Below are 13,146 nucleotides of genomic sequence, written 5' to 3' on the forward strand. Positions count from 1 at the left end.
TGTGGGAAAGAAGAGCATTTTTCTTGGAATGGTCAAGCTTTATGCTTTTGTGAAAGCATTGGAGAAATATTATCAATGTATCATGCGCAGTATGCTTAATTTAGTATGGAACCCAGCTCAAAAAAACAGATTGAAATATCATAATCCCTTGGGTGGAATAAACCAACAAAGCGGCAGAAGAACAAAACTAATGATGGCCGTCCCCCAGATACAGCGGCCAATCTCCTTGACAAAAACCCACGTAAACAAGCAAAGGTTGGCAGGCCTCCCAACTCCTGCAATTTCAATTGTCACCCACTTCACACTTATGTGTTGTATGGGCCTTCAGCTGATCCTTGCAAGCAAAACCAATGTTGGCTGGTTGCTGCTCTGGAATCACTTTATGCGGTCTATAGCCCAGTTTGGCTGATGGAACCCTCAGGGAAGAAGGCAGACTTGTTCTCATTGCTCATCAACCATTTCAACTCTAGGTCGACTTGGGAGCTCACACAGAGCACGGCAATCCACTCAATACTTACTTGGGGTTCAAAAACTATCTTCAGCACAGCCGAGGCTCTTCACCCCCAATCACCTCTTTGTGGGGCTTTTGCATCCCTCAACTTCTTTATGGAAATTCTCCTGGATCCCAAGACAAACACCTCCAAATCACTTCGAAAACTCTTCTTGGTGGTGGAAACTCGCAATTTGACCTGTGCCTTACATCCTCAGGAGGCGCTGATCAACCATTGTTGATCCGTCTGGGAGACAATTGTTGTGAAGATTTGGCGCTTGATGTTTTTAGAAAATCAAATCAGTTGTGCAAATGTGGCGGAGCTCCTTATCACTTGGACAACCAATGGTCTCAGGGGCACTTCAGGTCTCCAATGTGAGCATAACAAGAACAACATGGGCGCCACAGTCTCCATGGAACGCAAGAAGAAATTCAGCAAACAAATCACCCCAACCGAGCCATACCCACCTTTGTCTGAGATTTCTAGGCTTGGATTTGAGCTTGGTGAGGCCCTGGCTCACCTTTATTTCCATGTTGAACTCTGTGAAGTTGAAGAGCCAGATCAACAATCCTTTCTGGCCCAAATCAACTGGCCTTTCAAGCTAATGGTATTGGGTGAACCATGCACTTTAATTTCACAGGGTTTTTGGAATGGATCACATCATTGGGGTAAGGTTTTACAGAACGTGAATGGTATCACAGCAATGTGAAAGCACAACGACATGGTGAACAAGGGAATTGCAACAATGGTCAATGGAGTCCTGGGTAGCATTGGGGGATCTCAACCCCACACAAGTTGGCTGATTTATTCCTGGAGGTGGACTACTGATGAAACCAAGTTTGTCAATCTTGGAATTGACAAACTCAAGCACTATAACTCACAATTCCAATCTGTTAGAATCAGTTGTCCTTCATAATATCTTTACGGCCTATGGTTTGGGTGGCTGGTGTGGCGTGCCTCTCAGCGCTATCCAACTCTGACGTCACAGTTTCTTCTCAAGTGTTGATGCTTCAAACCGGAAGCAGTTGACCATCCTTTTCTAGGACTCTGTTGACCGCCACTCCAACCCTCTCTTTTTCATCTCGACCATCATCTTCAATCTGCGGACACTGTAAAGCTCAAACGCGTTCCTGAGAACCTTTTGCTGAGTGCGGAAAGGGATGAATGAGGTTACCTCTGCCTTTCCTGGGTCATTAGACACTAAAACAAGCCCCCCAATCTACAATTGGAAGGTTTAATGTAGTGATAGTGGAGGTGTATCAAAAGATAGCCTACTTTGAGCAGGTGACTTAAGGGTTATGGTGATGTAGCTGATGAGTAAGTGTTGTAATGAGGTTGCAATTTGTATTTAAGGGTGTAAAACCACAATATAGAGTGGGGCTAATAATGTAGAGTGAGAAAGTATTGTACTGTTATGGGGTAAGCTGAGTGCAAGTAGTTTGCTGAGAGAAATTACAACTGGGGGGGAGGAGAGCCTCCTTAAATAGAGAAGAGTGAGACATTTTAGCTCCAGGGGAACAAGAGAATGAGGGGTTTTAGCTGCCCTGAAGGCTACAATGAGGTATTTTGGCTGGTGGTTGACAGGTCACATGAGATCATGATGTCATATGAGGGAATTTAGCTAGTGAGAGATAGCAGGTGAGATGTTTTAGCTGGCCTGGCCTGTCAAATGTTGTCATCTGCAAGCTGCATGAGGGGTTTTTGCTATCTTGACACGTGCATGATGTCATCTGTCAACTGTCTGACTGTAGCCCCTATTACACTAGTCTGCATGCACCTGCATAAGACTGCATTAGACTGCCAAAGCCTGCATCAAGTGTGCATAACACTGCATGAAACTGCATGACACTGCATGACATGTGCATAGCACAATGTAATGAGTGCAGCTTATGAGGTAAAGTATATGTAAAGGGTAGACAAGCTGTCAGGGTGGTCCATGTAACGGATTACATGTCTTAGGTAAGTGTGGTTCATGTAACGGATTACATGACCTGAGTATGGTGTTTTGAGTGTATGTAACTGAATGATGGTGTCTTGAAGGGGTTGTATCTTCTGATCCAGAGGGGTGTAAGGTGTGTTGTCCATGGTGTCCTGTGTAGTTTTGGCCGTAGAATCCAGTGGTGCCGCCATATTGGTTGATTTGAGAGTGTACATATGAGAAAAAAGGAAATTTTGAAATGGGCTAGATGGGTAACCAGAAAGCATACCACAACACTCTCAATGTCAGCTATCCGCTAGTCCAGACAGCGTGGCAACTGTCAATCCCAATCCAATTAGCAGGCCAAAGAGAGGGGCTGTTGACTTCTTGTCAACCGGAGTCTATGACGACTCTCTAGGAAACTCAAGGAGAGAGATGAAAGAGAAAGCTTGACTTACCTGTATTGGCAAGGTTGAGCGGAGGAGTCAAGTCAAAAGGAATAAAAGGAAAGACACATTGATGATAGCCCCAATCGTAGTGTTTGAGTAAGGTCAAAGACTAAAATCTTGGCGGGCTTGGTAAAATCTAATCACAGGTTGGTTGCTTATGTTGGGTTGTTGGTCCAAGGGAGCCCAAAGTGCTTCCGTGGTGTAGGCAAAGAAAGAGAGACTAGGTCAATGCCTACCCAATTGATCAGCTTTATCAAGACAAGTTCTCCAGGTGCCTTTTTTTTTGGAATCAGCCCTTTTGGTTGGTGTTTGGATGATGCAAAATAACAGTTTTTCCAAATGTTATAAACACATATTTTTGAGGGAAGCCAACAGCTTCTTGTTTGATGAAATCCTGAAGTTGGAAGGTGTATACATGTGGTACACTTTTGATGCATCTGTATTTTGTGAAATAGCATTTTTTGATTTTTCAAAATGGTGGCCGGATGTGTGTCCCTTTAGAGCTTCCGTACGTCTCTAACATATGTATGTACATCCTGCGGGGTTCACCTCCGGAGGTGTCAAAAGGTGTCAATGCCCGATTTTTTCTTGAACTCCATCAGAACGGGCATGATGGGGGATGATTGTAACGACTAATTAGTCTTGATCTCCGTCAGAATAGCTTAATCATCCGCGTTGTGATGATTTGTAATCGGATCGTCATAGCTGTGTGACGGTTGATCGGGGCGTTGATTTGTTTCATTAAAGTCCTTATTACATATGACGTGTGTTTAATTGTCATTCGTCATCGGACGGTTCCGATTCTTGTCCTTATCATTTCTTCTTTGGTTTACGATTGTCCCCTTTCTTTTCCTCTTCTTTCCTTATCGATATATTCTTTTTCATCTCATCCATCATCATTATCCGAGAAACATCAACTTGAACAAAAAAATAAATAAAGAATGGATGACTTCCCGTCGTTGTTTAGAGAGCTCTAGATGCCCCTCTAAATCCTAAATTTAGACAGCTATCAAAAACTCAACCAGTGCACATGAAGTCAGTGATCTGTAGGGTTAGGAAAACATTTTCCTTTTTGTCAAAAAATAAGAATTTGGGGTTGTAAATTGAGATCTGGGAGGCTCCCAGACTCGACGGGAAGTCCTCCAATATCAATCTTAGTTATCGTGAATCTAGTTCTATTGCAAATCGCATAGAACTCTATATATTAAGTTATTACTCAAGCATCGGCGAACTATCTTCTTAGATAGTTTCATAGCCATTTATAGCGAACTGAGTAATAGCCTAGTCCTCACAATTATATATCAATCTTCACAAACATACATATTAAATCAATACATATAATTTTTTTTTCGGCATGTCTGAGCCATCTGTTATTTCACCGATAACTCCAGTTCGAGTATTGCCAAGATTTACTCCCTCTCCTCCAGCTTTACCACCACAACAAATTCAAATGCCGGTCCGATCTCAATCTTCTTTATTTTTTGCGACCGGATCCCCTTCTCCAATTAATCATAACTCCCCATCTTTTATCAACTTCTCTCCCCGACGAATTCCTGGTGTCGATCTTCCGATTCCTGGTCTTGATGTTCCTATTGCCGGTCCTAGCGGGCGTCACACCGGACAGTCCCCCGATTATTTTGATCAAAACGCGGCTCCAAGCAATCAACATCTCAACGCAAGCGGTCGACATGCGGTTCCGACTGTTGACGAAGATGTTTCGGCTCTTTTATCCAACTTACGAGTCGATAACTCTGCGCAATCATCTCAGCTTCAAGATCAGGCTGCTTCGATTTCTCTTTTGAAGGCTCAAGCCCGTCAAGACAAAACAGCGATCAAGGATTTACAGGCCGACAATAAGAAGATCAAGGATGTCTTCCATGGCAAACTCTTGAGGGTTCAATCAGTTCAGAATGAATCGTTGGCGCATCTTCGCGGATTGTTCGAGGGATTTAGGGAGGGATTCGATGGAAGAATGGGTCGTTTAGAATCACAGCCGTTGGTCCATGACCGTCCCCGAATTTTTATTGAGCCACCTCATGAATCGAATATTTTCTTCACGGGAATGCCCCGAGAAACTAACAATTTTTGTTTCGTCATGAGAAGCACTTTCGAGCGAATCGGCGAGCAGTTTAACACGGAGAAGCAAAAGATTCTTTGGATCGCGGGTTACTTTCGATCAGATTTGGGGCGAATGGATGAATCCGTTCCTTCGTATGTCTGGTGGCGCGGTCTCTTGGCGGAAAACGCTTCGGTCCTCAAGTTACCAACCTTGAACGCATCGTCAAAGATGAACTACGTCATTCCAGAACTGCGCGACTCGGAATCCTTCATTTCGGCGATCAAAAACACTTTTCAAGACCATCATGAGCTGGAGCGTGCTGAGGCGGCCTTTCATGCGGCACGTCAAGGGAACAAGTCTGTTGAGGAGTTTAACATCATATTCAAATCTTTACTACATCCTTTAGAGTTGACCAATCGTTCGAAATGTGTTGCTTATGATAAGGCGATTGATCCTAACCAGGAGGATCAATGTATCAAGGAGGTAGAAATGTGTGTCAAGGGGGTAGGAATGGCAAGGAGGTAGGAATTCGTGTCAAGTAGGAGCAAAGTGTGTCAGAAAAGTGTGGAGCCTTAAAAAGGGTATGTGTACAAATATGCAAATATGTGTACCCTTGTGTACCCAGCAATTCCGGCACCAGAAACCGGAAGATTTCAGTTTCTGGGACAGCTGATGTTCTTACAACCGGACTGCTTGTGGTTCGAAACTCGAGTTGTGAGTGTCTATTTATACCCCTGTTGTTTAGAGTCAATGCACTCAGGCAGACTAGTTTGTGTACTATTGCATCCCCTTTCCCAAACGGCATTAAATAACTTGTGCACGTGAGCCCCTGATTAGACCAACAACATGCGCACTGCAATAAATTCAACGGTTTCCGCCTACTGCACTTTCAACACATTAATCTTAGTTCTGTTGGGATCAAGCATTGGTCAATGTTCCGGTCTTACGACGCTTGGAGACATCCTGGAAACCTATCGCAATGATTATCCTGCGCTCGCGAAGAAAGTAGAGTGTAAGTAGCCGATCAAGAGTGACCGATACTTTTACTTTGGCCAGGAACAACCGCAGCTACCTGCAAGCTTCTTGTCAACTCATCTAATACAATTTTGCCTTCCGCAGCGGAGGTACTCCGAAACACTTGGAGTTGTGTGTCATTGAACGAATTGAGTCGCGGTGAGTCTATCACAATTTTGAACCACGTTAAATTGTAGAAGATACAAACTCATGATAGAAATGGACCATATATTAGCCATATGCGGCGAACGCGCTGGCTCCAATGGAGGTTGAATTCCTAATCATGAAGCGTCAGAAGCAAGTAAGGAAGATTCCAGACGTGTCGCAGTCAATCCCACTAACTTTTTTTTTTTTGATTGCATCACATCAGCACTGTTTTTAAGAGCCCTGCAAAGCGGAGTGTTGGATCCTATACAAGTGTCTTCAGAGCGTCAATCCATTGGGTTTAATCGGCCAGAAGATGCAAACACTCTTCATGATAGTATCTCTGATCTCAGTGGGCTCGTGGATCCTATACAAGTGTCTTCAGAGCATCAATTTATGGGGTTTAATCAGCTAGAAGATGCAAACGCTGCTCTTGATAGTATTTCTGAACTCAGTGGGCTTGTCGAGATTATTATGGAGAAAGTTCAAAATAACGCCAAACAGCCACCGGACCTCAAAGAATCGGCAGGGACTGGTCTTCTTGGAAACGCTGTCTTGTTAACGGGAGCGTAGCGGGAGTGGGGTATTGTCCAAAGAACCGGCCAACCTCGGCCGGGCCTCGGGGCCGGTAGGTCCGGCGGGTAAACACCTTCCCAGGTGGCTAGCATACTGTCTGATTGTACCTATGGCGTGATGCGTCACGAACCAGACGGTATCAGCCTGGTTTGCCACTTTCAACGGTAGTTCCAGCCACAGGCTTGAGAACACACACCTCCCACAGAGCCCGGCCGGAAAAAGGGGAAAGGCTGCGCAATGAAGCAAAGGATTTAAATAGCCGAACCTCCCTGGCACGGTTCCGCCCTCCAGGCCTAAACTCCGTTCCGTCCTTCATCCCAAAAAACCCTGCCTATTGTTTCGGAATCTCCCTAGGAGATATTTGGTTAGCAAGCCGGAAACTATAAATCTTCTTAAAAACCATCCCACCCACCCAACGAGCCTATAAAGGCCAAGAAAGTATCAACGCGGAAATACGCGTAAAAGGGTCTTGCACCGACCCTGGCACACTCTGGTGTGCGCTTCTAATCTGGGAGCGCGGTAACGCGCCCTAATACCTGGAACCTCCAGGAGCGAGATTTTGCTTTACCCACTACGTGGCTCTACGGCATCTCCCCTAGGAGCACCAGGTTCTGGGCCTGGCTTTCAGCCAAAGCATTCGCGCGCCCTTTTTTCCCTAACCCACACACGGTGGTCTTGGAGTACCGGCCCGGTAGGGCTCGGTTCTCGGGACCACCTAAGTGACACCTGTCACTGAACATGTCTAGAAGCGACACTGAGAGCGCTGATTTAATTAAGTGTAACAAAGCTTATGAATTGAGAAACCTGCCTGTCACAATTCCGCGGAACGGAAGCGCTCCTGCGCACCCGCGCCCTGATTAGTTTAATCCTGCGCCTTGACCCTACTAGTGTGAGTAGGTGATTGGATGAGGATGGTGACCTGGCAGCCTCAAATTTCTTGATGACAAGCGAAGCGCTCGCGAAAATCTTGCGGAGATCATCAAGCGCATGTGGACATGACACTCCGCAAGAGACTGGCATCCATCCATTTGAACGACGTCCTCATCCAATTTCTTATCATCTTTGAAAGGCACAACGTTGCTTCTACCAAGTGGTTCAAAAATCTATTGAACGGGGAAGAGGAAGTTCAAATCATATTCAACTACCTCGCGCGCAGGTTTCCAGGGCTGAGAGATAACATCAAAGCCCGAAATGCTTATTTGATCACTGACTTCAAGAAAGCCCTTCAAGAAAGCCCTTCAAGAAAGCCCTTCAAGAAAGCCCTTTCACTGCAGAACTCAAAGAGCTCTTTCAACATCAGTTCACATTCCTCACATTCCTGAATCCTTGGTAGAAGTTGGACTGTGCCACGAAGCATTGCAATTGAGCCTGACAGTGACTCCAAACAATTTGGTTTCCTTTTTTGTTTTGATATTAGACTTCAAACATTCCGGCTGGCACCAGCTAGAGCGCTTACATATAAAAAACCAGATGTATGCAATTGTTCCTTTCTTCAAAGAGGTGGGATCCGGGAGTGGGCCTGGGTTTCGAGCGCAATTCTGGCAACTCACAGAGCCTACCCTGTTGGAAAACCAGTATCAGCCATTGATCAGAACCGTGTCGTCAAGCCTGATGAAACAGATTGACCACATCACCCAGCAATCCAGGAATATTAACAATTTGGCTCCGATCACTCCGAGCTTGTTGTCGAGCCTGATGAAACAGATCAGCCACATCAGCCCATTCGGGGAGAACCACAGATTGCCTCCGCTCACTCAGATCTTGTCCTTGAAGATTTTACACAGTATGGTACGATTCTTGGGCCGATATCATACAACACGGGCGGACCAGGGGGCCACTCTTGGATGGAGGGAGTTTCATGATTTCCAAAAGCTTGATGAAGCAATCACATTATTCTCGGATACAATCAAATCAGTCTACTTCAAGTATGGCCAGACCTTGAAAGAACTTGTAGGCTCAATCTATGAAATCGACAAAAATATCCCAATGATTTACTTGATGGATATCAACGACAGCAACCAGCTCTTGGAGAATGAAATCACCATCAGAATGAATCTTGACCAGTCTCCTCAGCTTCCCCTATTTCAACCAATCATTTGTAACATTTTGCAACATCTCAAAGCTTCCAAAAAAATTGTTGATGCACGTGAACGGCTCATTGTACTGCGTGGCATTCTTCTCAATCCTGAGAATACAGACAAACCTGTCTAACTGTTGGAATTTCACCATCTTCTCTGCTTTCCTGTCACTCCTTTTTCCCCTTTCACTCGTTCCTCTCTTGTCAGATTGATGTCACCTTCTGTCCCACAACTCAGCTTCCAGTTGTAACAGCTTATATAGAAGCAACATCATCTGTCTTCTGCAAACTGTTCCAAGCTCACCAGGAAAAAAAATAGTCACTTGATGACAAGTGCCATAATGCCAGCTCCAGCAAGCTACCCACCATCTACCCACCATCTACCCACTATCTACCTACCATCTACCCACCATCTAAACACATCTCCCCCCATCTACTTACCTTTCAGAATTTCCACAGGAGATCCTCAGTTTTATCTGGGCACCACTAATCCTCATTTCTGGTCAGTTGATACACAGCTTTGGCTCCCAGCTCATTCTCAGCTTTGGTGCCCAGCTCATGCTCAGCTTTGGTCTTCAGTAGAGATGGCCCCTGTGATCCCAGGTACCTGTTTGGATGCGGGTACCCGCCAGCTTTTTTGCCAAACGTTTGACACCCACACCCGCACCCACACCGCCTGGGGCAGTCAGAGCAGGTACCTGCAGGTACCCCTCAGGTACCCCTGCAGGTACCCGTGGGTACCTGCCACTCAAAAAGCTCCCAGATGGACCACACAAGTTGGCTAGGGGTTGATTGAAATTTATTTAATATTTATGTATATTCAACTAATCATTCCAGGGTGATAACAGTTCTTCCAGACCTTTTTAGCTTTGCCCCAGACTTGGATTCATTCTTATTCTTGTTCATGTAATTGTGGAGAGCAAGCGGTTGGATCATTTTTTTCTTTGAAAAGAATGCCAGTGCCATGCCTCTGCTTACCGACTTTGGATCAAGGTTGTGTCTTTGGGCTGAGACATAGTCTTGGCCAAAGTTAAAGGTTTGTTTGACATCAACTGTGGTGGCTGTATGTGTATACAGAAACCATTGTTGTTGAGCTGAAGATTTTGAAAAGACAAAACACAAAATATATTGACTTACCTGGGCAGGACATGACATCAAGTGCCATTTGCAAAAGGCCATGGTGAGTATTTCCCCCACATTTCTTGTCAGTCCACCACTTAAGTCCGTTTACTGGGGCCCTGTTTTCCAAAACAAGCCAGCCCGGGAGCCATATATCAATTGGGTCTGATAATGAATCAGCCGACTTTGCCACTGCTGCTGCCGCCAGCCCAGCTAGAACACCTGTTTGCTTCTGGGGGGAATATTCCATCAATTTTGGTAGTAAAAAGAGACAATACACAACAGCATGGTGAATTACCTTGGGGGGACCTTTGTCCACTATTTTTGCGGCTGGAGTGGGCTGCTTTGGCCTATCACTACAAACATTTATTATTATGATATTTGGTATACACTCCAAACATTTAATATCTTGCCCAAAACAAAAATAAAAGTCAACATGAAAAAATAAAACCAAAATTTCACTCAGGGGGACAGACTGAGCATGCTGAGCCAAAAAAATAAAATTTCCCAAACTGAGCAAAAATCATTGGACAATGTTTTGGGATGGTTTTTTTTGACCAGCCTGGCAGGCCTGGAGCAGGCCTGAGACGGGCCTGTACCAAATGCACATTGGGTCAGTATTAAAGGAGTTTTTCCTTGCCCTGGGAGCTTCTGGGGCTTTTGATGGGCCCAAAATCTGAACATGGGCTTTTGGTGGTCTAGAAGTATCAACCCGGGCCACTGAATAGCCCATGGGCCTTTGAATTCCCAGAAAGCCCACCATGAGCCCCCACATAGTTAATGGGCTCTTAGTAGCCCATGAAGATCTCCATGGGCCAAAAGATACCCTCATGGGCCTTTGTTGGCCCATGAAGATCTTTATGGGCCAACAGATATCCTCATGGGCATTTGGTGGTCCAAAAATCTCCCCATGGGCTTTTTGTGGCCCAGGAAGTGAGCAAAAAACCCATGGGATCACATGATGGACGTATCTGTTGGCCCATGGGGATCTTTATGGGCCAGGAGCCCATTAGCTATGTGGGGGCCCATGGTGAGCTTTCTGGGAATTCAAAGGCCCATGGGCTAGTCAGTGGCCCGGGTTGATACTTCTAGACCACCAAAAGCCCGTGTTGAGATTTTGGGCCCACCAAAAGCCCCAGCAGTTCCCAGGGCAAGGAAAAACTCCTTTAATACTGACCCAATGTGCATTTGGGACAGGCCCGTCTCAGGCCCACTCAAGGCCCGCTCAAGGCCTGCTCCAGGCCCGCCAGGCCTGTGAAATAAAAACCATCCCAAAACATTTTCCAATGATTTTTGCGCAGTTTGGGACATTTTATTTTTTTGGCTCAGCATGCTCAGTTTGTTCCCATGAGTGAAATTTTGGTTTTATTTTTTCCATGTTGACTTTTATTTTTGTTTTTGGCAAGATAATAAATGTTTGGAGTGTACACCAAATATCATACATCTTGCGGGTTAGTTCAACCGCCTCATCAATCCACGACTTGGGCCATTTGGCCAGCTTGAAGTATTCATCTTTAAAAGATGGATGGAGGACTTTATTTTAAGCAGAGACTTTGTAGTTAGTATACCAGTAGAATGAGATAAGTTTCAGATGAAAGAATTGCCCATTGATGTCCTATAAATTGGTGAACACTTGGTGAGCAAGTAATATTTGTTGGTTATCAGGACCCCAGCGCGGCAAGAGTTTTGTAAAGCAGGAGGGTAACAAGATTTTTCATTTGCAATCACATTAGATAGGCTGGCAGTGATTTGATCAATCTGTACAACCACCCCAGCAACTTGAGCAGAGGCCTTGGTGGATAGCTGAAGGGTGAATTTGTAGAATGGCTCAAGAACCTGGACAAGATATTGGTAAAGAACTGGTGACTAAATTTCTGTGAAAGTAAGACCAAAAACTAAAAGAGCAACAAGGTGAGACATGGCATAATCAAGAAGGATAAGGAATTGAGATAACAAATAGTAAACAAACCCTGAGATAGATGGCTATCTGTAGAAGAACAACTGAGTAAAGAAGAAGTTACAAGTAGTTGAGTTGAGCTGAGAAATGGAGAAGGAGGATTAGTTGTGGGGAATGAAAGTAGAGAATGACAACAATTAAAAGACAAACCCAGTGAGGAAGTTAGGGAAAACAATATAAGAACTAAAGAAGAGAAGCGCTAAGATCTAAAGAAGTCAACTAATGAAGAAGGAACGGAGTTAGCCAAGGATAAACCGATGAGAGCGCAGATCGAATTTGGGAAACACAGAGTTGCATTTCTCACCAAGTGGAAAGCTACGAAGGCTGTCCGAGTTAAAGCTTTTGGAGTCTTGTTGAGAGAAAGTGATTGAAGTCTTGACAAATCTTGATCTTGTTTGATTTTTAGAGCGCAGATTGTATAGGATCAACGAGTGTAAGAGTGGACCAATGAGCGGAAGAGTCGATTCAATGTTAATGATATCCAGCAATCTGGAGAAGCGAGAGAAGAGTAGACTTTTGAAGATTAGGTTTTGGTTGATGAGTCAAAGATGACGGTACTTGATGCGGCGCAGACTGCGCGGAATGAGAGCGCGGACTGAATGAACATGTCACGAGTCAAGGCAAGTTTCAACAATTGGGCCAATTGGATGTCAGCCTCATTTATGTGGGACTTGCGCGGAGTTCCGTATTGCTTATTGCGTTGCCACACAAGACTGGAAGGCAAAAAATGCCAGCATAATTGACTTGATGCATCTACCCAACAGTGGGTCAGCTACGCTAACATAGCTGTTAGCGTAGCGTAGCGCAGCGCAAATGCGCTATTTTTTAGCGTAGCGTTAGCGCAATTGCGCGCATCTGCGCTAACGCTACGCGCAAAGGATGCAAAGCTATTTTAGCTTTTAGCGTAGCGTTAGCGCAGATGCGCGCAATTGCGCTAACGCTAAGCACGCAAGGCGCAAAAGAGCGCGCGCTATGCTGCGCTAAAGCGTTTTTCGCGGCAAAAAAGTGCCTTTTTTCCGCTAAAAGTGCCTTAGCGCAACGTAGCGTAGCGTAGCGGCTGTAGCGCAGCGCTAACGCTAAACAAAAATTGGTATGCTGTTAGCGCCGCTGAAAGTTAGCGAAGAGTAGCGCCGCTGAAAGTTAGCGAAGCGTAGCGGCGCTAACAGCGCGCTAACGCTATTCAAAAAAGGTTGGCGCTTTTTGCCGCTACGCTAAACATTAGGGCTAAAATAGCGTAGTTTAGCGTAGCGGCCCACTGTTGATCTACCGGATCAGAGTGGACTTACACAGCCCTCTGACATCTCAATACACTTGCAATCTGCTTGTAGGTTGAATTCCAGCG

At 45.1% G+C, this 13,146-nt stretch overlaps 2 protein-coding genes across 2 annotated transcripts; both read left to right on the top strand.

The window, feature by feature from the left end:
• Positions 1-5,763: 5,763 nt before the first annotated feature.
• Positions 5,764-6,204, top strand: PtA15_8A606 (uncharacterized protein; the record flags this gene model as incomplete). The annotated part of the gene is made up of 3 exons (XM_053172053.1): positions 5,764-5,929; positions 6,037-6,090; positions 6,167-6,204. The coding sequence occupies 3 exons, from the start codon at positions 5,764-5,766 to the stop codon at positions 6,202-6,204; spliced, it is 258 nt and encodes an 85-aa protein (XP_053023255.1).
• Positions 6,205-7,646: 1,442 nt separating this feature from the next.
• Positions 7,647-8,862, top strand: PtA15_8A607 (uncharacterized protein; the record flags this gene model as incomplete). Its single annotated transcript, XM_053172054.1, has 2 exons — positions 7,647-7,950; positions 8,069-8,862. 2 exons carry the CDS (start codon positions 7,647-7,649, stop codon positions 8,860-8,862), a joined length of 1,098 nt encoding a protein of 365 aa, XP_053023256.1.
• Between the last annotated feature and the right edge of the window lie 4,284 nt (positions 8,863-13,146).

This window comes from Puccinia triticina, chromosome 8A (assembly GCF_026914185.1).
Source record: "Puccinia triticina chromosome 8A, complete sequence".
NCBI lineage: Eukaryota > Fungi > Basidiomycota > Pucciniomycetes > Pucciniales > Pucciniaceae > Puccinia > Puccinia triticina.